At 48.0% G+C, this 22,295-nt stretch overlaps 5 protein-coding genes across 7 annotated transcripts; 2 read left to right on the top strand and 3 right to left on the bottom strand.

Annotated features, from left to right (window-relative positions):
• The first annotated feature begins 860 nt into the window (after positions 1–860).
• Positions 861–1,644, top strand: LOC112898723 (VQ motif-containing protein 25-like). Its single transcript, XM_025966999.1, has one exon. The coding sequence runs from the start codon at positions 926–928 to the stop codon at positions 1,400–1,402; it is 477 nt and encodes a 158-aa protein (XP_025822784.1). The 5' UTR covers positions 861–925; the 3' UTR covers positions 1,403–1,644.
• A 560-nt stretch (positions 1,645–2,204) lies between these two features.
• Positions 2,205–5,962, bottom strand: LOC112898721 (probable plastid-lipid-associated protein 13, chloroplastic). 2 transcript variants are annotated; one of them, XM_025966997.1, is made up of 7 exons: positions 5,657–5,962; positions 5,135–5,256; positions 4,871–4,954; positions 4,663–4,759; positions 4,083–4,299; positions 3,221–3,273; positions 2,205–2,529 (listed from the first exon to the last, which is right to left on the bottom strand). In XM_025966997.1, exons 1-7 carry the CDS (start codon positions 5,864–5,866, stop codon positions 2,419–2,421), a joined length of 894 nt encoding a protein of 297 aa, XP_025822782.1. In that variant the 5' UTR covers positions 5,867–5,962; the 3' UTR covers positions 2,205–2,418. The 2 variants fall into 2 exon arrangements, with proteins under 2 accessions (XP_025822782.1, XP_025822783.1); XM_025966998.1 differs by lacking the exon at positions 3,221–3,273 and having other exon boundaries at positions 5,657–5,961.
• Positions 5,963–6,064: 102 nt separating this feature from the next.
• LOC112898720 (zinc finger CCCH domain-containing protein 31) lies at positions 6,065–9,074 on the bottom strand. Its single transcript, XM_025966996.1, has 3 exons — positions 8,902–9,074; positions 7,630–7,690; positions 6,065–7,102 (listed from the first exon to the last, which is right to left on the bottom strand). Exons 1-3 carry the CDS (start codon positions 8,981–8,983, stop codon positions 6,340–6,342), a joined length of 906 nt encoding a protein of 301 aa, XP_025822781.1. The 5' UTR covers positions 8,984–9,074; the 3' UTR covers positions 6,065–6,339.
• Positions 9,075–10,008: 934 nt separating this feature from the next.
• LOC112900906 lies at positions 10,009–10,632 on the bottom strand. The gene has a single exon (XM_025969681.1). It carries the CDS (start codon positions 10,630–10,632, stop codon positions 10,009–10,011), a length of 624 nt encoding a protein of 207 aa, XP_025825466.1.
• Positions 10,633–14,861: 4,229 nt separating this feature from the next.
• Positions 14,862–18,567, top strand: LOC112898719 (probable transcription factor KAN2). Of its 2 annotated transcripts, none has more exons than XM_025966994.1 (8): positions 14,862–15,599; positions 16,099–16,689; positions 16,792–17,017; positions 17,152–17,228; positions 17,381–17,423; positions 17,615–17,669; positions 17,767–17,836; positions 17,972–18,450. In XM_025966994.1, exons 2-8 carry the CDS (start codon positions 16,120–16,122, stop codon positions 18,224–18,226), a joined length of 1,296 nt encoding a protein of 431 aa, XP_025822779.1. In that variant the 5' UTR covers positions 14,862–15,599; positions 16,099–16,119; the 3' UTR covers positions 18,227–18,450. The 2 variants fall into 2 exon arrangements, with proteins under 2 accessions (XP_025822779.1, XP_025822780.1); XM_025966995.1 differs by lacking the exon at positions 14,862–15,599 and adding an exon at positions 15,661–15,974 and having other exon boundaries at positions 17,972–18,567.
• The last annotated feature ends 3,728 nt before the right edge of the window (positions 18,568–22,295 follow it).

The following is a 22,295-nucleotide window of genomic DNA, read 5'->3' as shown; positions in this document are numbered from 1 at the left end:
CGTCAACATAGGGCGGGGCGTTACTTGGCCTTGATAAACAATTTGTTATAAAACAAAAACTGGAAAATTGTTATGTAGTTTATCTAACGGCATAAGTGTGCCAAATGATGAAGTAAAAAAACTCACTTCGAAATTAACATACCAAACTAATACTATTAGAAAACAAGAAATGTGCCTAATTAACTGAAGATTGTGAACACTAGAAATATAAACTAATCTCACAATCATACTCGGAAAATGTTCAGCTTTGATGTTCAATTTCATCCATGCATTGTTACTCCACGTAGCAAATTGAATCTGCTCCCTACAAATACAAGGTTTAGAATGTACCATCCTAAAAATTAAGGAAAATCTCAACATTCCTTGGATACAAATCAGTGACATAACTTTGTACATGCCAAAACTTGACGGCTTAATCAGTTACATGGATATAAATTAGAAATCTCGACTGAATATCTAATACGCAGTACGATCATTAAAATTGGATGCTAGTATAAATCATTGCATGAGAATAAGCATTAATTATGGCACCACCCAATACCTAATATCGACCGTTGGATCGCGGATAATATGGCTGCGATGGATGCTTCACCAACGAAGAAGGTGCGGATATGAATTGGAAATCTCGCATGAATATCTATTATGCACTACATTCATTAACCTTGGGGATACCATATCATTGCATGAGCATAAGCATTAGCTATGGCACTACTCAATATCGACCATTGGATCGCTGATCATACGGTTGCGCTGGATGCATCAGCAGAGGTCGCCCCATCCAAGATCCAACGGCTCCAAACCACCGGAGTGCCTATATAAACCTCCTCCCTGCCCAGCTTCCTCTCCACTGGTAACCCCCACATCTCCTTCCTCGCGTCTCTCTCGGCAGGCGAGCCTCGCCAGCACACCACTCTTTGGCGACGCGATGAAGCACGCCGCGAAGCTCCCGTCCCGTGGCTCAGCGTCGTCGTCGCCCGCGACGTCCGCGCACAGGCTCTCCCACTCCATCGCCAAGGAGCCGCCGCGGAAGATCAGGATCATCCACGTCCTGGCGCCGGAGGTCATCAAGACGGAGGCCCGGCACTTCCGCGAGCTCGTCCAGCGGCTCACCGGGAAGCCATCGCCGAACGGCTCCGGCGCGGCGGCGTCCACCGAGGACGCGTCGTCGTCCCCGCCGCCTCAGGACTCGTGCGACTCGTCGGCGCGCGACGAGAGCCGCGGCGCCGGCACCGCGGCGGGGATCGAGTTGAAGGTGAAGGAGGAGCTCGAGACGTCGTCGGGTGACGAGGGGGGAGGGTTCCTGCGCGCGCTCGAGTTGGACGGCTGCAACGACATGTTCTTCCAGGGGCTGGAGGATTTCCTCTTCAGCTCCTGCGACATGGAGTCCGGTTTCAATTTCTGATCAGGCGCATGCGCTGGGGGAGCTGGGCATTTTTCTCCAACCTCTTGATCTGACATTCTGTTCCAGCACTACAGAACAATTTGTAGTTATGAGATGAAGATCTCGAGTTTGCTCAGTTTGCAAAGATAAATCATCAGATATGCATTTCCTCTGTTCGTTTGTTTCTCTGTTCCAAAGCTGTTCTTTTTTGGATCGTATCATGAGTAGAATGGAATGCCATTTGGTTGATTTCTTTCGATTAATTTAACCGTGTTTGATTCCAACATTGTTTCGCTACTTTTTGGGAGAAGTAGAGGAGAGACGCTGGCTCTGATCTGATTCTGAGCCCAGTACAACGACAGGGAATTCTCTGCACTTTTGCAGTGTCAGTCTGTCAGGAGTCAGGTGTCTGATACAGAAGGATGAAACTTGCCCCGCACGTTCACAGGCAAAACCAAAATGCCCACAAGAAACTGAATGCACAAGTTCGCATCCTGCTGTTCAACATTCTTTCGAATTGACCCTTTGCCGATCAAACACAATGAATTTTCCTTTGATTCTCTTACACAAGATGGCCACTGTTTGAGGCGTTATTCGGCCTTCTATGTTTCAACAGAGTGGTTGCTGCCGTCCGCACTGTTGCTGCACATCTGCCCAGCTGATGGGAGCACAGCAACCTTTATTTAAGACCATAATTGACAAGGAACAAACTGACATTTTGATGTGCACGCTATTCAGTAATATCCAGCCCTTAGCTTAGAATCCTTCAGTAGATATATAACAAGAGACCTGATTTGAGAAACCTGGCATGGAAACCATCCTGTGAACTTAAAAGGCAGCACCTTACTTCATGAACTACTGATGGACATTTAGAGTTGATTGCACTTAGAATAGCTGAAATGAACGTGAGTAAGAATATTCAAGTATTTGTCAACGTGCACTAGAGCTTGTATGTGCAAGACAGACAATAACCAAAAAAGAAGAAGAAAAGAACCATAAACAAGAGCTATGGGTGCAGTTCGGTTAGTGCCGAGGCATTAGCTTTCATATTCTGATATCACTGCATCTGCTGCGCCATCAATTGGATTTGGTTGTGGCCCCTCCAGTCTGGTTAAGACATCAGGTGCTCCAGCAGCATCTCTGATAATCTGAAAAAAGATGACAGCACAACCATGAGAAGTTATATCTTTCTTTTTCCGTACTTCAGAAATACTCAAGGAAAACAATGTGAGATTTAAATCATCCATTTGTGTATTCATGCAGCATGAGCAAACAAACAATCCAAATCAAATACTCCGGGGCATAAGTTGTGCCCATCAATCTGGTGGATAATGATTGACAGGGATAGTTTGCACCAGAAGGATAAGAAAAGGCAGTCGAGAGTTAAGCTAAAAGGCAGATAATTACAAGCATCTTATCTGTGGCCGGAAAAAAAAACAGAAATGTATGTTTGTTAAAACTATTTCTCCTCTGTTAGCTATTGTGGATAGCATTCTCCTAAAGGCATGCTGTATATACATAGTTAAGATAATTGAAAACGCCTATATTTTAAATGTGCATAATGACAATAAACAATCCTTTGCAGAATTCTGACTCAGTTGGCCATCAGCCTTCAACTAAATGTGTTTAAGAATTGAAGTTCGATAAGAGAAGAACCAGAAATTCATAGTGCATGATAGCCTATATGTTGTCTTTATTTTGTTTATGAAGAAAACATTTTAATTTTCTTTAAATAAAAGGTACATTAACCAACACTGCCTTGAATGTGACTGTGCATAGATATTAGTAGATATCAGTGCATATGACTTTGCTATCACTGCAACCATTAAAGAAATGTACCAGTATTTCTTCATCCAAGTAAGAGATCATGAATAAGCGTTGAAACGTTCCACCTGTAATTGAATAAGGGCATGTAATTTAACTACATAATCCAGGGAATGCAAGTGTCATGATGGCATGAAAATGGATGTAACTACGCTGACGAACTATAGTCCAGTCTCCAATCTGACATGGCCAAGCCAATTAAAGTGTGAATGGAATGACTATTAAGTGTCAGCTCAATATTGCAACAAACTAGAAGGAAATAGCTGTGTCAATAAACAGGATTCCAAGAACCACATAGCAAACTGCCAGTTTCAAGAAAGCCAACCAAACCAGACAGGTCTGGTTTTTGGTAACTGTTTCAGTTCAGCAGGCTCACCCAAATCACTCTTTGAAATTCAACATAAACACCAATTAGTTTGTAATCGCAATTAGTTTATATTCCATACTTCAACTTCTCGAAGAAAAGGAAGGTGTATCCAACTTTTTGAAAAAACATAAAAGGTTTCCTCCTATGACCTTAGAAATTAGAATCGACTGGCTGTGCTTCCAATTTTGGGGCTGGTTCCAGTTTCCTAAACCTGATCATAAGCCATGGAAGTATTATCACTGTTTAAAGTAGAGAATGTTTTTCCAACTCAAGTAAAAAGGAACTGTAAAACACATTCCTCAACAATTTAATATTTTGGCAAAGAAGTTGGCAAGATTTCCTGACAAAAAGAATGCCCATAACAAGATTGGCTGTCGCTTTATCTGAGCAGACATAGGTCCTCAGAAACTGGAAGCATGTGTGCTTAATGTATACAATTCCAACAGTGGTAGTATTCTAAACAGCATGCCGATACAATAGTGATTATACAATAAAACCATTTGTACTTACTAAGTGGCAATTTAAGCCCCTCTGAAACAGCATCCCTTATAGGGCTAGGAAGTTGTTGCAGAGCTCCTGCAGTCTGCCCAAGCAAGCTCTTTAATTGCTCAGGCAATGTTTCTTCACTAATTTTGGGAATCTCTATAAGGCCCTCAACATATTCCTCTTTCATCCTGACAGGGCCCTCGACAGATAATTGTGTGGTCAGAAGGAATTTGCTTTGTATCTGGAAACAGGGTAAAAAACATTGCTAAATTGTGAGAACTTGGGTGTAATGACAAAGTGATCCCCAATCATACAGAAATATTCAGCTTACAGATAATGCAGATATTAACAGCCTGCTACTAAATGACCTCAGTATAAATGGAGTATTCTCAGATAATGAAAGCTTTTCTACACAATCTATTACTAACAGATCTAGACAAAGAATGGCGTACTGAAAAATTATCAACCCTGCATCTTGTAAGAGATACTGACTAGCCAGGAGACATAAATGGCATAGAAACGACTTAATCTTAAGAAAATGAAGATTAGAATCCCATTAATTGTGCAAAAGTAGTGGGCACCCTCCTACATCTTCTGACATTACCGTATTTAAGAACTTGAGGTTAGATGAGATTTTGGTGTATCCATCCTTGATCAACACGTCAAGTCCCATAAAGTGTGCAACAGTTGTAGGTGATCTCCTACAAAATAGAACACGCTTGCTATGGGAAAAGCGAGGAGAATCTTGACAACTAAATGACAAGTCAAAAGAAGTTATGACTTGCATCAAGCAAGCAGCAACAGGGACATACTCAAACAAAAGTCGGGCCGCAAATGCTCCAGGACTGCTGTCACCAAACCATTCAAAGTTCCATCGACCTTCCAGGAAGGGCGATCTGCAAAGTGAACCGATGTTATGAAATCCAGGCCAATGTGCTACGCTTACAGAGTAAGCTTTTTTAGTCAGAAATGAAGCAAAGTCCATCTCGTTGTAGTGCTTATATTCATTTATTGCCGCTGTGAAAAGTACTTCAAATAAGCTGCAGGCACATACATCTTCTTCAGCTGTAACTTACGTTGTGGGGCGTGGCGTGGGGTTCAGCCGTTCAAGTCCTACGATCCGCTCATTGACATCGATCCGCTGCATCTCCGTGGTCTTACCGCTAACCAAGGCCTCAAATCCCCCAGCATCTTTAAACTGAAATTGATAGTTTTCAGATACCATAGTTGAGAAAAGAGAAATACCTTGAAAGTTGGAAGTTTAGTGTCAGCTAGAGTATTGTTGATTCAACTGTCGTTTCACATACAAACACAAATACGGCAAACTACTCTTTTCTAAGTGTTAAGTATGTGCAAAAATTTTGTACTGAAACGTATATGAAAATTGCAGGTTTGGAAAGCGACACTGGCGCCTCCAATCTGGCTGGGCAGTGGAACTCCAATACAAGGACCAGTACGCCAGGATGTGTTACTACGGAGTACGGACCAATCATTTCGATAGGAATAGGAATAGGAGGCTCCCGCAGGCACCATCGTCGGAAGGTCAGGACAGGAAGTACTAGGCTGAGAAGAGGCGGGCGAAGAGAGGGAGAGCTCACGGCTAGGAGGAGCGACTCCTTGGCGGAGAGGCGCTCCATCTCGCGGGCGTAGCTGGCGGCGGGCCCCCCCTGGAAGGTCTGCGCCATGGCCCTGCAGCTCCCTGAGTAGCGGGGGCGGCGGGCCGAGAGGCGCACCCGGCCATCGCGGCGGCCGCGGAAGGAGGGGAGGAGCGCAGGAGAGGCCGGGGTCAGCGCCACGGCAGCCGCCATGCCTGACGAGCTATAGATTTCTCTCTCGTGCTACAGTCTACCGTCCGCGGTGGTGGTGGTGAGTTGCTGCAGGCGACGTGGAAATCCGAGAGAATAGCCGAGAAGGGGATCAAATTGGCCTGATATTTTTATCAAATATTCTTTCACAATTTACACAAACAGAGGTAGGACAGTCACACGGGTTTGCTGGACAGTGGATACTATGGCCAGAGCACGCACCTTTTGGATGCAGGGTGCTAAGTGACCAATAAAATGCTCAAAACGTACACGGGCATGGCAGATTAACGATTTCTTCCCAAACATATTCCAAAAAGGCTGAAATCTAAAGCTTAACAATCCACTGAAATCGCAATACAACAGTCTAAGTTCCTAGCAACGCTGTAAAGAGAATAGTCACAGTAGCAAATGGACAGTCGATACGGGTCGCCCGCCCAAGATGCATGTACATCTCAATGCCTGGAGCACCTCAGCTCTCAAGCAGCACCTCTCCGCTGCTCGTCCTCACCATGAGCGAAGTGGCACCGCTCGCCGAATGTGCAGGTACCCTTCACGAAGTTCTCACATAGCTTCGTCTTGTAGTTGCTCCTGCCCCCAGGGGCACCCCCACGGCCTCCTGCCGGCGCAGGGTTTTTGGGTGGCATGCTGGCGCTGATGGTGGCGATGAGGTCACTCACCATGTTGCTGGCTTGCTTGATCTGGTCGAAATTGCCTTCCAGCTCGATGTTCTTCAGGTTCGGATCCGACTCGTGGTCGCGGATCGAGAGCTTGACACCCGTAACTCGGCATATCTGCTTTGTGTTGACCCCGCCCTTACCAATTATGCCGCCAGCAAGCGAGGCATCAACACTGATCTTGGCAGTAGCTGAGGCGCCAAAGTTCCCTGCTGGAGGGCCCATGGCAACTGGTGGAGGCGGTTCAGGTCGGCCTCCAAACCGACCACCCATTGGAGGGGCTTCATGAGACATGTAAGCTGGCTTGCCAAGTTCTCTCTCGCTATGGGCAAAATGGCACTTATCGCCAAATTTGCAGCCTTCAGCAGTGTTGTACTTGGTGCACATGCGTGTCTTGGCCATCGATGCTGGATGAGAGTTAGCAACAGCAGCATGATCTGCAGGAGCTCTTGCTGGTGCAGATACAACAGGGCTGCCTAGGTTGAGCATTTTTGCAACCGCCGGGTATCCACCAGGGACAAAGTGCAGAAAATGACAGCCCTCACCAAAAGGACATCCAATGGTACTGCAACATTCAAAACAAAACAAATTATCCGCAAAGCTGCATTTAACAATTTCAAGTATGCAAGATTGACTGAGAATTATAACCAAACTATTCAATGACGTACCCTAAGACCTAAACCATATGTATAGGAATGCTCAAGAACCAATAAAGATCCACAAGGAAAAAAACATATACTCATATAACATGTACAAATTGAATGTGTTCACGTGAATAGTTCCATTGCTAAATTGAAACTACCACTCAATCCAAAATTGAAATGGTATACACTACTCAACCTAGGTCTAGAGGGAACAAACACCATGGAGCAAGAGTGATTTGCAGCGCGTACGAGTTCATCTAAAGTAACCACAGAAAACAGCAAGTAGTTTGATGCAAAAAGACTAGCTCATGTATCAAAATTTCCAATATATTTATATACCTTCTGTATCGAAGTAAAACTTACATAGAATTTGGTTTGTAACTGTAACAAAAGGTGAAAAATACAAGTTACCATTCTGATGTTATTTCAGGTAGGTTAAGATTATAACCTGAAAAACTTGGTGCAAGGCTTCGATTTGCTTGATTGACCAGTTTGAAATGACTCCATTTCTGTTGCATAAAATTAATTACATTTTCTCATGTGTTAGAAGTTTGCATTACTGATCTTCTAATCAAGTAAACATATGTAGAATTTGTCTAATGGATAACAAAATTTTATATGATAAAGATGATTCCATGGTATTTATCCACTTATCCTGCAGAAAATAGTAGTTACATTGAATATGATTCAAGAACAAAGGGCTAGCAATAGGCTTCCCAAATTCTATACTGGTAGATACCATGTGTCTGCACTTTCTTCTTGTTGGTTGAATTGGTGATCTGTCACAAAATCACATTGTCGTTTGATCCATATTCAAGAGTCAAAAAGGAACAACGATTTCCAAATATGCTTTCCACTGATTCCTCTTTTCTAACATGTATTTCTTCTTTCTGATAAAAATCATCTAGAACAACCTTTGATCATTATAAACAAGTTGTTCCAACTTCCGACTTTCAGCTTTCGAGATATATCTACTGCACTATTTACTACGGGATAACATGCTCGCTGTGAGAGACAGTCTATACTAGATCAGTGGACCAACAGGTAACAGCTATACCATAGTCACGAAGACAGATGAGTGATATGCCGTATCATACATTAGCGTGCTTTAAGGGTGTGGCCGAGGCTGAACCTGCTTATTTCTTATCAATGCTCATATGCATTTATACAGGAAACAGAACCTTATCTTGAGGCACCTGCCCCTTTGTCCCAATAGATGTCTTCTGGATCATCATCACTCATACATTACTCAACACAAAGCTAACCTTAAATTCCACTAGTCCAGTTTGGGCATTTGGCATAGCCATGGAAAGATACAGTCAAAGTTCAGGAATCGTAACCTTGATGTAAGAGGGAGAAAAATGTTGGTTTGCAAAATCAAACTAGGGCTAGTGAGCTAGTATTATTCCACCAATCCACACCATACCCGAAACGAAGCAATTTTGGACTAAAATGAGACCAACTATCGCCACTGAAATCCCTAAGCCGCCACCGCCATAATGCGCATCTCATTGTGCGCTTGTCACCCAACTGCCACAGCAAGTAGACGCTTTCATCATTCTCACGGACAAACCCATCAAACCTACCCTGACAACATAGCTGCCCGCAGATCCAGTCCCATATCTCGCACACGGCATAAACAACCAAATCATAGTAGCAAAAAGAAAAATAATAGCTGAGGCGCACGACAGGCGGAATAGATGGGAGCACGACGCCTCACCTTTCGAGCGCTTCCCACCGGCTGCGGCCCCGTTGGCCGTCTCCGGCCGGGATCTCTTCCGCGCCGCGGCGGCTCCCTCCATGGCCAGCCCTCAAGTGTGGAAGAGGAGCGCCGGAACCCTAGCTCCCGACTTGCGACGGAGAGGAGAGGAGAAGAGAAAGATTGCGAGCTCGTGGGGGTGGGGGGTCAATACGTGGGGGAGACAGGTGGTGCCTTATGGAGGTTGGGCTTTGGGCCTCGAGTCGGCTTAGTGTCCTGGCCCAACTAGTAGGAGCAGCCAGCCAGTTGCTTCTTCAGATGGGCCCTATGGTTGCTGGGCTTTCAGTCTCCGAGTCGAGTTCAGTTCAGAACGAAGTTTCCAACGGGCCGGGAAACTTGTTTATTTCGCTTTGAATCTGAAATTGCATTTCTGATAATATCTCTTTCCCATTTATAATTTATTCTTGTCTGGAACATGGTAATTTTACAGTACACTGTATCACAGGGCAATATTCTACGCACACAGAGAGACAGAGAGTAAGGAACAGCCCGATCGATTCCCGTAAAATAGAGAGAATTTATTTCCAATCTTCAGACTACGTGAAACTTTATCCTTATCTTCAGCCCATGTGAAACTTTATTCTTGAAACATACAGTAACAAGTTTCACCCCACAGCGAACGCGCGCATATTTTTTCTTCTTGAAGAAATTAAAGCCTGTTTGAATGTGCTAAAGTTAAATGCTAAACTTTAGCACATATTAGCATTTTTACCTTTGTTAAAAATTTTAAATTTTAATTAAAGTTTAGCCCACCCTATTAGCATTCCTATTTGGATAGACTAGTGCTAAACTTTAAGCATTAAAATTTAGATCCAAACACCTCCTAAGCAACCAATCCCAAAAAACGCAAACAGCTGCGCCATGCGTGAAATTACATTGCTGTTCTTCAACCGTTCAACCTCGCCGCTGGCTCGACACAACTCGACTCTACCTAGACTTGCACTACCACGCATCACCTCCTTCGGAAATTATTCAGATCGGGAAAACCAATTGTTTAATTTGCACTTGCATGCATCAGGCCATGCATCCTGATGCATGCCTGCCTGCCGTATCAATTGTCTACGGGCTTCAGATGCTCCTGGCTATAATCTCCTGGCACCTCCGGTCGTACGACTCCTGCTTCTCCAGCAAGAAGTTGGCGCGGCACCTCGCGATGAACTTCTCCGCGAGCATGTCGATCTCATTCCCGCCGACGACGACGTCTTCCTCCTCCTCCTCCTCCTCCTCTTCAACGACCAGTACTTCATCTGACATCTCCTCCTCAAGCCAGCGCAGGTACCCACAGTACTCGGCAGCCGTCCCGTCCTCGCCGCCGCCGGCCACCCCGGCGGGAGCCGGAACCACCGCGTTCCACGCCGACTCCAAGCACGGGTACAAGTGGTAGCTCGCGTCCAGCGCCGCCGCTCCCCGAGCTGGCGACGACGACAAGCCGCCGGACCAGGCGAGATGCGGCTTCACGAAGACGCTGGCGATCTGCTTGCTCCTCTTCCTCGACGACGACGACCTCGAGCGGCAGCGGATGGCGTGCCTCTTCTTCGCCCGCGCGCCCCTCTTGGTCTCGCCGAGCGCGTCGAGGAGCAAGGACTTGAACCTGGCGAGCGCGCGCAGGACGCGGCCGACGCGCGGGTAGACGTGGGATTGGAGGATGGCGCTGATCTTCGGCGAGATGGAGCTCGGGAGCAGCGCCTCCATTGGAAACTCGATCAGGGACAGGGAGAGGTTACGGCCGGTGAAGTTGCCGGTCGATGGCTCGTGCGCACGCTGGTGCGAGCCGCTTTATAAAGGGCGAAATGTGCCACCGTGGCATCTGCCCTTGATCTACATCCATCTACGTCTATCCATATCTTTTTCTATCTACACATCCGACGGCTGCTGCTGGTTTCATATCTCTTCGTTCCCTAATCTCACGACTCACGGTCTCCTGATGTTCTGCCTCTCCAATCCCACGAATCACTCTGATCACCATCCACTGTTATAGAAAGTAATCGCGTTCTTCTGGGTGAGTCCTGTCATCTCGTTCTGTGAGACTCTGACGCAGTTCTTTTTTCTTCTTCTGTCCCATTCCCATATTCCTTTTCTCTGCTATCTAAAACAGAAACCAGTCACTGATCATTTTGGCTGATTTCTTCCCGTCCTGTTCCTGCCATGCACAAGGCCCAAAGCCTCTCCAATTATATTTGAGATTACAATCATTGGCAGTTTGATCCTGTTTCAGTGTTTCTACATTATTGGTCTTCCAATTTAGAGAAGGTTTATTCTTTTCTTTATGACTCGAAAAAGTAGCCGTAGAGGATTTGGATGTCTTCAAACTCAATTGCTAACATCTGAACCAAGCTGGATATGTGGTAGTGCCTTTTTGTTCCAGGAAGGACACTGCTATCTGCAACATGGATACTAAGCAAGAGCTCATCATCTGCCGCCAGAGCTTGATAGCATGGGATGTGCAGGACAGCTGGACCCCTGGCTAGATGAAGCAAGCAGGCCGTATCAAGTTGCCATCCCCGCTGTGATCTCTCCTGTTTCAGGAGCAGAAGACCTAGATCACGAACCGACGAAGAGTTTCTCCTCCACGGCATGTAGCGTGGCTTCCGAGCACTGTCCGTTTTCAATCCGCTCGGTTCGCATTACCCCGGAACGCCCTGTTCACGCTTTTACAGGACACCGTGGCTCCAGCCTGGCACTGCTCCCACCGTCTTCTTCCTCCCGCTCCTGTCGCGGTCAGTCGCCGGGTGACGGGAGGTGCCTTCACATTATTGGCCATGACCCGCGCAATTCTTCGGCCGGATAACAACCGGGAGAGGGATCGGCTGCACGCGCGTGACGCCACGGATGCATCCATTTGCGCGCTCATGCTTCTCGTGTGCGCCCGCTGAGAAGCCCGGCGAATCCAGTTGTTGGGATACTCGGGCGAGGGAGGGGAACGCTCATGGGAGCGAAGCGAAGCGAATCAATCATTCGTGAGCTCGGCTGTAACGACGCGGGGGGATACCATTGCATCACACAGGGATTCTTGACATGGACCTCTACCGAATCAACATGCCCTCGGCGAGGTCGATCATGGCCCCGCCGCCGGCGGGGAGCCTGCGCGCGGCACACGCCACGGTTACTCGCAGGGCAGCATCGGCGAGCTAGGAACCTGCCGAAGAATCCATCTAGAATGTTGCAGAAAACTTCTGCTGCATTCGCAGACGATTGAAGGTCCGATCTGTCATTTGTGAAGGTCCGATTGAACGTCGCCTGCATGAGAGAGAGAGAGGATCAGAGGAGTGGTGAAATACAGCAGCCTCCGTCTGGGCCGTGATGTGCGGCAATCGAGGCCTAGGTGGGCTTTCCCAGCCTCGTCAAATACATAAGGGTCCACTTCGCGTGCAATGGGCTAGATGGCCAGAGAGGTCCGGCAATATTTTGGATCGCGACCCAAGTAGGCCCATGTTAAAATGGATAGCGATCCACCAAATTGGTCGTTAAGTGCGAACCAAATCAAATGATCGTCCCATCGCAATTTTGAGGTTGATTGGTTGGATGCCAATTCTTATCAAGCTAAAATTATGGTAAGCCAATATATTATTGATTTATCAAAATCAGGGTATGCCAAAGTGTTGGCAAGAAATTTAGGTACTCATTTAGTTTGTTTAGTGCCAACCAATACTCTTCTTTTGTAAGGTTCAAGAAGTTTATAGAAATTTGCCATAATTTTGATTAAAATGACCAATTTCTAGACACGAACCAATTGATAGCCAAATGTTATTGGCATATCTTAATTTTGGTATGGTAAAAATTGAAACACGCAGGCTCTTAATGCCCCCCGAGATATTGCGAGACGGAGCCCAAAGCGTAACTGCCTCCTATATTGTTACACAAAGGCCTCGTATGAATTTCGTATTACGAAACAATCCCTCGCTCCCGTTGCAGGCTTGCAGCGACGGCGGCGGCGCGGAAGATAGTCGCCGTCCGTTTGCTCGTGACCACTCCGTCCAGGCAAAGATATGGCGGTGCCTCCAGAGACCAGACCTCACACTTGCCGGTTGCCGCCGCCGGACGCGAGCTTCCAGGCCAGCCTCTTGTCACTGCGCGGCCGCGAGGTGCGAGCTGCTTCCATCTTCTCGGAACAGCACTGCAGAGCATGCATCCAACCGAGGAAGCATGTACGCCGGCAGCCGGACACCCGAATCGATCCTCCAGCCCCAATGCGACGGCGGCGCAGATGCTCCGAGAGAGACGACTGCTAATCTCCGCGAAGCCGTCAAGCTAATCCATCCCATCCGGGGGGATTAACTTTACTTATCCCCAAGGCAAGATGCCATGCGATCGGGGATTATTTTGGTTGACACAGGGGCACCTGCGCCACCTGGCTCCCCATGTCGCTTGCGCGGCCGCGCCATGGAGGAATCCGAGGAATTAAAAAGGGTTCGCACTTGGGAGTTCGGGGAGCCGACGAGCCGAGCAATCTCCCGCAGCGATGGCCCTTCAGGCATTCAGAGGACGACCAGCTCCGCTGCCTTTTCCTCCGCCTCCTACCCCACCCCGGCCCCAACCGGTGAGGCACCAACCGGCAGAAGATATACACACACATGCATCCGGATAAGATTCTTAATCCTTTCCACGTTGGCGCGCCTGCCCGTCCAAATCCCGTCGTTTGCATAAGTTTCACCGTCCACTTGCTCGATCGATCTCCAGCTCCTGCTCACCACATTCTGCTTTCTTCTGCATCCGGCTACATGGACAAAGTAGACCTACGTCTGCGAGTACTTCAGCTCCACAAGTGGTCATTTCTTTGTCAGTCAGAATCGAGATTCACAGTCTCACTATATGCTATTTGTGGGACCGGGACGGCAGCTTCTAAACTGATCTCTCGTTCTTGTTTCTGATCATGGAGATTCCCAAGGCGCAGGGAGTCCATTGCTCATCAGACAGCTGCAATTCTTTTTGACGGATGATTGGTGACCACTGCCGATGGATCCTCCAGTGAACGAAAGAGACGATTGGGTCCATTTTGTGTGATTTCACTTAGTCACCACTTACCAGCAAGAAACCGGTGAAAGCTCTGCTTAATTTCCTTTCTTTTATAGAATCTGCTGAAGAATTCTGTCTGTTAGCTACGGTCTTGTGCGTTTCTGATGCAACGCGCCATGACCTATCCTATATAGTGTATCTCTACATTAATCTGAAGTGCACAAACCCAGTAATCATTTGCTGATGACCTGTAATTAAGATTTGACTGTGTCGATGCTTCATTGGTACGACCTGGACGGCAGCTTCGACCATGATTTTTCATTCTTCTTTTCGAATCAGGGAGATTCCAAAAAAGCAACCAGTCCAGTGCGCGCTGGATACCTGCAGATCTTTCTAACCGCTGATCAGTGACTACTCCCAATGGGTTCCCCATTGGACTAAAGCGATTACTGGGTTGATTTAATGCTGATTTGATTTTGCTTTGTTATTGGCTAGAGACTGATGAAAGCTAAGCTCAAGAGAAGTGTCTGCGACTACTTGTGCTTGGATATGTGGTTCAACTAAAAGTTCCGCTATAAGCTGTTTCGTCTTTGCAGGATGAACCGATGAAGGGAGTGGCTAATGCTGAACGGTGCACATTTAGCAGTACTCTACATTGATCTGTAAATTCAAGGTACCATAAACACACAATTCTGACAGTGACAGGAATATGCTCACGGCAGTATGGTGTAAAAAAAAACCTTCATTATGCAAAGATCAAAATAAAACATGTAATTGAATTCCACCCAAACAAAGTCCTTGCCATGATTTTTTCTTAATCTGGATTATCCCTTCGAATGTTCAGTTTAAGCCTACCCCAAGTGATGGAAAAGACATGGACCGACCAGGCATCACTTAGGGAGGTACTAACATGTACAGGTCCACTATCCATTAAAAGATGACTGAAACAAATGAGAGTTCTTCAGTAATAAATGAACAAATAAAACAAAAAAGGAGGTCGATGTTATCATGCTATTTGATTGTTCCTCACCAAGAATCACAGGTTATGTATATCCATCCCAAATTGTAAAACATATCTATTTGGTTGTTCCTCAACAAGAATCACAGGTTATGTATATCCATCCCAAATTGTTAATTACTACCTCGTCCTTTTCATGGCAGTTCTTGTCCACTTATTTATTTTTGATGTAGAACAAATTAACATCACATCCAAGAAGGTTCAAATTCGAAGTTTTGTTGATTCAGCAATTAGACTACCCTACCGGAACTATGGGTGCCTATTCATCTCTTGTTGGGACATCAAAGGACAAACAGGACATAAGGGTTCAACATAGTGATGTCCCCCCCGAACTTTACTGTAATCTTGTATGCTTTCAGTCCAGCTAGGAATGGGTGTGCCACAAGATCCAGGCAGCAGAGACGGTGAAAGCATCAAAGCCCCTGTTTGTCCCCTAGCCTTGCGTCTGTACATGCAAGCTTGCTCTTCATATAGTAGGTGGATATCTTTGCATCTTATTATTCTTTGTCAGTTGCTCGCTGCTTGGCTTCCATCAGGAGGCCTTGGCCCCCACAGGGAGGACTTCATATTCCAATCAATTGGGATGATCAGGAGCCCTTTCTGCATCCGTTCCTCATTCCAATTCTCCTGCAGACTCCAAGCCTTCAGTGCTGGAAGGAAGCTACTGCACATGTGATGCCTTCAAGTTGTAAGTTGCTCTAACCATATCTGCTGATGCACCTGCAGCTATTCCTTCCCCCCTACTTGCTTGCATTGCCGTGTTCTTGCTTCCTCCTCCTCCGGCGGCTGCGGCATGCTCGTCGGCTGCATGGCAATCCCTAGTATTCTTGTGCTGTGCTCCGGAGGCACTCACCGCCGTCGAATTATTCTCATCACGTTGCTCGACACGCCACCGGGAATATGGACCGGTGGGGATCCTATTCCGCCACTAGAACCCAAGCTTCCAATGGATGGAAATGGAACCTTTTGCATCGGCCCTATTTAAGCATCGCCGCTGCACTAATCCTTCTCCTCTCCTGCTCCAACTGCTGCCTTAATTCTTTGCTAGAACCTGCTGTTTGAGGTCTCACATAATGCTTAAATAATTTCTCTATTTATAATGAACTGTTGATATATTCAAGTTCATCGATCGTGAAATGATTGACGAGCCAGTTGTACTTGTGTGTGTTTTCTGCCTGCTTGTTCAGTTCCAAGACTTCGTGATCTAGATGATGAACGCCAAGAAGATTAAGCTGCACGACCACCACTACGGATCGCCGCTGTGCGACCCACAGATGTTCCCGGCCACCGCCGCTGCCGGGCTCTCCTTCCACCCGGGGCTCGTGAGCTCCTTGCCGCAGCAGCACGGCGGCGCTGGCATCTGGCTGCACGAGGAGTACACCCCGACTCCGAGGACTGTCCCAGCGACGCAGGGCAGCTGCGTCGGCGCCGACACCGCCGCGTTCTTCGCCGCCGAGCACCTGCTTGGCATGGCGCGGTTCGACTTCCCTCTCGGGACGACGACGCTCCCGGCGACGATGACAGTGGCCAAGACGCCGCCGTTCGTCCGGTCGCCGGAGGCCGAGCAGCTGTACCGGCCAGTCGACCCGCTGCTGCTCCGCGACAACTCGGTGAGGACGTACTACGTCAGGCCGCAGCAGCGGGACGCCCCGGAGGCGCCTCCTGCGCTCAAGCTGCCATTGCAGCAGCAGCAAGAGCGAGGGCACGAGCTGTACGGCAACGGTTCCTCCGGGAGGCTGCTCGGCGGCGAACCCAAAGCCCACTCTTTTTCAGCTCATGTAAGTGACACATGAAATTATGGATAGAATTCTTCTCTTAAATCACGCTATGATCAGGTTCTGATACCGATTCTTCCGTTTCTGTTTGGCTAAACCCTGAAGGTTACGGCGGCGAACACGCTTCTCCCGGCGATGGAAGCGCCGGGCTTGCAGAGCCCAACGGAGAACCCGCTGTCCAGGAGTTGCAGTATCGGTGCGCCGGTGACCCACACCGGGACCGTCGTCGCCGCGCCCGGGCACGGCGCGCCGAGCAAGACGCGGATCCGGTGGACGCAGGACCTCCACGAGCGGTTCGTCGACTGCGTGAACCAGCTCGGCGGCGCGGACAGTAAGCGCCCTTGATCTGAAAAATCCTCTACTCCCGACGTCGACTATCGTTGCTGCTTAAATTTGTTTCCCTGGAAAGGCTATTAGTTTCTCACAGTGTGTAGTCTTCTCTTCGTTGTCGCGTGACACTTGCAGAGGCGACTCCAAAGGGGATTCTGAAGCTGATGAACTCTGGTGGCCTCACAATCTACCACATCAAGAGCCACCTTCAGGTAGATGAATTTTTGCAAATCAAAAGACACTTTTCTGAACTCATCATCCATGGAGAACTTCAATTAAGTTTAAACAGATAATGTTGTTGTTTGACAATTTGTAGGATGATCTAGTTGAATTTGTCTAAAAATTTGCTCTTCTTGGATTTCAGAAATACCGCATAGCCAAGTACATGCCGGCATCGACATCAGAAGGTAATCCTGCAAGAATTAAGTACCCATTTGTTCAGTACTATTATCCTGCGAACATGTCAACGCCAAGCTATATTATTCCATCACCGTCTTGCCATGCCTGACTGACACATGTTGCCATTGTGTGGCCATTCTATTTACACTCCGTCCTGTCGCCGGCTGACACATGTAGTCATCCTGTTGTCGAATTGCAGGGAAACAGGAGAAAAGAGCCGCCGGAAATGACGCGCAGAATCTCGACCCCAGCACGTAACTGTCCTCGTCGTCTGCCTTTTTTTGCGAGAATCCTAATGGCAACCAAGCGCATTAGCATGGACTCATAGCAGGACCCCCTTCTGTGTTGCAGTGGAATGCAGATCACTGAAGCACTACGCGTCCAGCTCGACGTGCAGAGGCGCCTCCACGAGCAGCTCGAGGTGCTCTGTCTATGCGTCAAACACTACAGAGAAAAAGAAGCCTTGAATCCTAGATGGATCCTTTCTAGATATATAAATCTGTGTTTGTGTTAATGGCATCAACCTTTTCCTGATATTTTTTTTGTGTGTGTGCAGATCCAGAGGAATCTGCAGCTGAGGATCGAGGCGCAGGGCAAGAAGCTGCAGAAGATGTTCGAGGAGCAGCTCAAGGCGAGCAGGACCGTCATGGAGCCGCCGGAGGAGCACCCGGCCCAGGGCGTCGGCATCAGCGCCGCCGCCTTCGCCGGCGTCGGCGAGCAGGAGGAGGAGGACGGGTTTGACGACGTGCAGCTGCTGTCCGTGGCCGGCAGCGGCTACAGCGATGCCAGGTTCCCGTCCAAGATAAGCTAGCCTCCGGCCTGCCTCGTGCCGGCTCTGCCAGTTAAATAGTCTGCGTTGTAATCGTAGGATTTGACAGCAAATATTGGTGTAGTTGTCCATGTATGATACGCACGATGTTGGGGAAGGAGTGCCTTTGTTTTTGCCAAATCGAGCTGTGAACTTTTCTTTTTAATAAAAAAATAAAAGACTTAGGGGGGATACATGGGAGGATCCTCGTCCTCCGAGAAGGTTAACCCACGAGTAATTTTTCAGTTTGCTTTCAGCTTATTCCAATGAGAAGTTCAAATGGCGATATGATACCATGGGCAAATTGCAAAACTCTATGTTGCACTATACAAACTGTTCAATTTCGTAATGAATTGTCCATATTTGTATTCCAGTTTAATATGACTTTTCCAGATTTGATGATATTTCCCATTAGCTTAGACTTTTATGTGCCATACTGAATTTGCTGCATACTCAATATAGCTCAATAGCAAGCGCAACACAAAACTATAAAACAAGATATAGCAAATCCAGCCTATATAAAATCATACCAAATTATGTTCGATCGGGGGCCATTACGCTGAATACACACGGCTGCAAGTACATACCGGCCCGGAAATATTGTGGCCTACTGCAAGGTGCGAGCAGATGGGCACGTTTGGTGGAGGCAACATCTCCAAAAATCTAGCTAAATCTCGCTCTCTATAATCCTTTTTAGTTATCCATTTAGCTAGAATTCCCTCTTCATATTTCATACACTCCAACAGACCGGTCAATCTCACTCTTCATTCCCCTCTTCCTTCCTGCCCTGTTCTGCTCGGCACCGCACGCCGCCGCGCGTTATCAAGATAGCCGCCCAGCGAGCTCCGGCCTGACCGCGGACCAAGGTGTGCGGTGGCGAGGAGCTCGGTGGAGGGGCGCGCAGCGAGGAGCTTCGTGCGCCGCCGCTTCGCGCTCGAGGTGCTGGGCAAGAACGGCTGCGAGAAGTAGGCGGCGGGGAGCTTCGTCCTCCTCGACGGAGGGGCGCGCGGCGGGGAGCTCCGTCCTTCTCGGCGGTGGGGAGCTCCATCTTCCTCGTCACGCGGCGGCTGGGAGCTTGGTCCTCCTCGGCGGCGGGTGGGGGCTGCGGGAAACAGATGGATACCAAGCTGAAGGCGTCGGTATCTTGGACGAGCGAAGGAGTGGGGATGTGTAACGCCCGCATTTTTATCTTATTTAAATTGCATTACCAATCACTCGTTTAAAAATCTTTTAAACCTTTTCCGCCGCTCGAGCTCCCGAAGCCTACCCCCGATTTTCCGCTGTCCCGACATCGCGCAGTCCTCTTTTTCCGCAGAGCCGCTCGTCCCTTTTTCTTTTCCACCAACCCCGCTGTCCCGTCGCATCACCGTCGTGTCGCGATCGGCTGCGTGCGCCTGCCTAGCCGCGATCGTCGGTGCCGCGCGCACATCCCATCTTTTTTTTTCTCATATTTTGTTCAAATCCATTTTATTTCTCTCTTTTAACTCTTTTTTCCCATACTTTTCTCTCTCTCTTCTCCTTTCTCGTTTTCTCCCGGCGCTGGTTTCCTCTTTCTTTTTCTCCCCTGTGCTGCCTTGCCTTGCTACTTGTGCTAGCGTTGCTGCTCCCTGCTCCGGCGCTTAGCAATGCATCTCCTTCACGCAGGCACGCACATGCTGCCTGCTGCCTGCGCGAGCTGTAGCCCGCTCCTTGCGCGCACGCGCGGGCCAGCGCACAACTCGCCGCTGCGCCCGTTGCTGGCTGTACACGCGCGCTCGCATCACGCCGCCCGCGTCGCGCCACGGCCGCCGCTGCTCGCTGTGCCACTGCGTGCTTGCTGCCCGTGCACGCCAAGCCGGCGTGCGACCCGCTGCTGCGCCGGCCCGTCTCCGTCCCGTCCCCTCGCTCTCGCAGCTTGCGCCTTGTCCCCGAGCATCCCGGCTGCATTAATGGCGAGGTTCCTGTACTGCCCGTGACCCTCCCATGCCGACCATCTCCCCTCTCCCTCTCGCCCTATAAATCAGCCCCCGAGCCACCCCTCACTCCGCCCAAGCCGCCCCAGCACCTCCCTCCTCTACCTCGCACTGCAGCTCGCCGCCGCCGCTCACCATTGCCGGCCACCACCCATCTCCGTGGACAGCCCTCCGTAGACCGTCTCCGCACGAGGTGAGGGCCCGAATCGGACCCCCTCGGTCTCCTCTCCGTTTTCCCCTCCTCCCCGGGCGTCGCCATGCACCAGGGGGGCCGGCGCCCATGGCCCGGCCACCCCCCCATCCTACCGTTCCCCTCCCCCTCCTGTTCTGTCTCGAGGAAGAAGAAAGGCAGACTTATGCATAACCCCCTCCACTTTTCCTTCTTATGCAGTCCGCAGCCCTCCACCTCCCTCTCTCAAATATTTAACCAGATCTCCTTCTATCTCTTTATTTTATTACAAATAGGTTCTCGTCCTTTTAAACTACTCCCTAAATGAACTTTAACTAATCACTTCATGTGATATTTTGTTCTGAATCAATTCCAAACTCCACCATGTATCATCTCCAAATATTTTCTCCAAGTCTCAGGATCCACATCCGACAAATATAATAGTCTTCTCTATTTTTTTAATCAAAGCTCCCTATTTCCCTCTCTTTTTTTAAGCTCGTCGGCGCACTTTGTTTTTATTGTGTGATTGTTTGTGTGTCGTAGCCAACGGTGTGATCGAGGAGGAGCAGTACCGCGAGCAGGAGCCCGAAGACCCGTACCTCGAGGAGGAGCTTCCGGAAAGCTTTGAGGACGGCGAGTCTAATCCCATCCTTTGATGCATATTTATCCCAGTTTTATAAACACAACCTATTGGCCTGTTTTATAAAATACATTGTTTTATTGCAAGATATGGTTGGATAGCCACCCCTTGATTGCTATGACTATTTCTTGATGACCTAGGTTAATGTCTATATAGGATTTGCTCTGTTGGACGTTAGCTACTGCTAGAGATGCTTAAGACCTTTTATTTCTTTTATTATATTTTAATCATGACCGCAACACGCTTTATTAAAAATAAAGGTGTGAGTGTTTTAAAAGATAAAATGGGATTTCGGAAAAATATAAGAAAGATATAACCTGATGAGATGGACGGTGTTTCCTGTGTGAAATGCTACTGGTGAGCTTATACTTTTGTGGTTGAGCATGGTTGGGAGATATCCGTCTTGTCAATGTAAGGATGAACTGAGGTGTCATCTTGCCTCACCCACTTATCGTACAACCCACTCGACCGTTGTGTGGGCAACGGCTTAGCATAAACCCCACTAGTTGTTCTGCTAGTCAAAAGGAGAGCTGGTGAGCAACGGGAGATCATGGAGAAGTAATACGATCTATGTGAGTTATGTTCCGATTATGACTTTGTTGATAGGTCATTAACCTCATGGTTGCTTCCGTGTTGGCTAGTTAGATTCAGCTAAGGTGGGTAATGGCTTTGTTAGGATCCGCAACGATACTAAGGTGTTCGTAGTGCGGTACTCTACTTGTAGGTAAAGTGTACAACCTCTGCAGAGTATAAAATCTATTTGAATAGCCGTGTCCACGGTATTGGACGAGTTATGGTATGGTCACTTTAATAGACATTTTGGGATGGTTGGTTTTGTGGCGTGAGTTGTTTTGAAAGTGTCCGGCAGTTGTGCTGTGAGCTACTGTGGATGAGGAGTCCGATAGTATTAAAATTTGGATCATTTGTGTAGGATCAACCCCACTTATTATCCGATTACTACAGAAATATTTTGAGAAAACACTTTTATTAAATAAACTCTTGCATGTGTAAAACCTTACTTTATCGCAAACGAACCCTAGCCTTATCCTTGATAAATCCTGTGCATGATCTTTATTATCCTCCTCCGTGGGTGTGGTTGGACTTGTTGAGTACGTATGTACTCACTCTTGCCTAATTTTTAAAGAGGAGGATCCGAACTTCGTTCCTGAAGACGTCGAGTAGGTCGTCATCCTGCACCCAACCTTGCCTGTGGTTCAGGGTCTCCACAGGAAGCTTACCATGGCGCAAGACTCTGATGTTATCTTAGATTTTGTTAGCACTTTAGTTTGACTTTTAGTCCTTATATTATCC

Source organism: Panicum hallii, chromosome 7 (genome assembly GCF_002211085.1).
Source record: "Panicum hallii strain FIL2 chromosome 7, PHallii_v3.1, whole genome shotgun sequence".
Lineage (NCBI taxonomy): Eukaryota > Viridiplantae > Streptophyta > Magnoliopsida > Poales > Poaceae > Panicum > Panicum hallii.
The sequence above is the reverse complement of the archived record's forward strand: the minus strand, read 5'-3'. Positions and strand labels throughout refer to the sequence as shown.

Excerpts from the sequence above, each read along its gene's own strand:
- LOC112898723 (XM_025966999.1), top strand. The coding sequence starts at position 926 with ATGAAGCACGCCGCGAAGCTCCCGTCCCGTGGCTCAGCGTCGTCGTCG.
- LOC112898721 (XM_025966997.1), bottom strand. The coding sequence starts at position 5,866 with ATGGCGGCTGCCGTGGCGCTGACCCCGGCCTCTCCTGCGCTCCTCCCC. Across the intron at positions 3,274-4,082 it reads GGGGCTTAAATTGCCACTTA|GTGGAACGTTTCAACGCTTA; the intron begins GTAAGTACAAAT and ends ATTCAATTACAG. Across the intron at positions 2,530-3,220 it reads ACTTGGATGAAGAAATACTG|ATTATCAGAGATGCTGCTGG; the intron begins GTACATTTCTTT and ends ATCTTTTTTCAG.
- LOC112898720 (XM_025966996.1), bottom strand. The coding sequence starts at position 8,983 with ATGGAGGGAGCCGCCGCGGCGCGGAAGAGATCCCGGCCGGAGACGGCC. Across the intron at positions 7,691-8,901 it reads CGGTGGGAAGCGCTCGAAAG|AAATGGAGTCATTTCAAACT; the intron begins GTGAGGCGTCGT and ends TTTATGCAACAG. Across the intron at positions 7,103-7,629 it reads CCTTGCACCAAGTTTTTCAG|TACCATTGGATGTCCTTTTG; the intron begins GTTATAATCTTA and ends TGAATGTTGCAG.
- LOC112900906 (XM_025969681.1), bottom strand. The coding sequence starts at position 10,632 with ATGGAGGCGCTGCTCCCGAGCTCCATCTCGCCGAAGATCAGCGCCATC.
- LOC112898719 (XM_025966995.1), top strand. The coding sequence starts at position 16,120 with ATGATGAACGCCAAGAAGATTAAGCTGCACGACCACCACTACGGATCG. Across the intron at positions 16,690-16,791 it reads CCCACTCTTTTTCAGCTCAT|GTTACGGCGGCGAACACGCT; the intron begins GTAAGTGACACA and ends TAAACCCTGAAG. Across the intron at positions 17,229-17,380 it reads ACATCAAGAGCCACCTTCAG|AAATACCGCATAGCCAAGTA; the intron begins GTAGATGAATTT and ends CTTGGATTTCAG.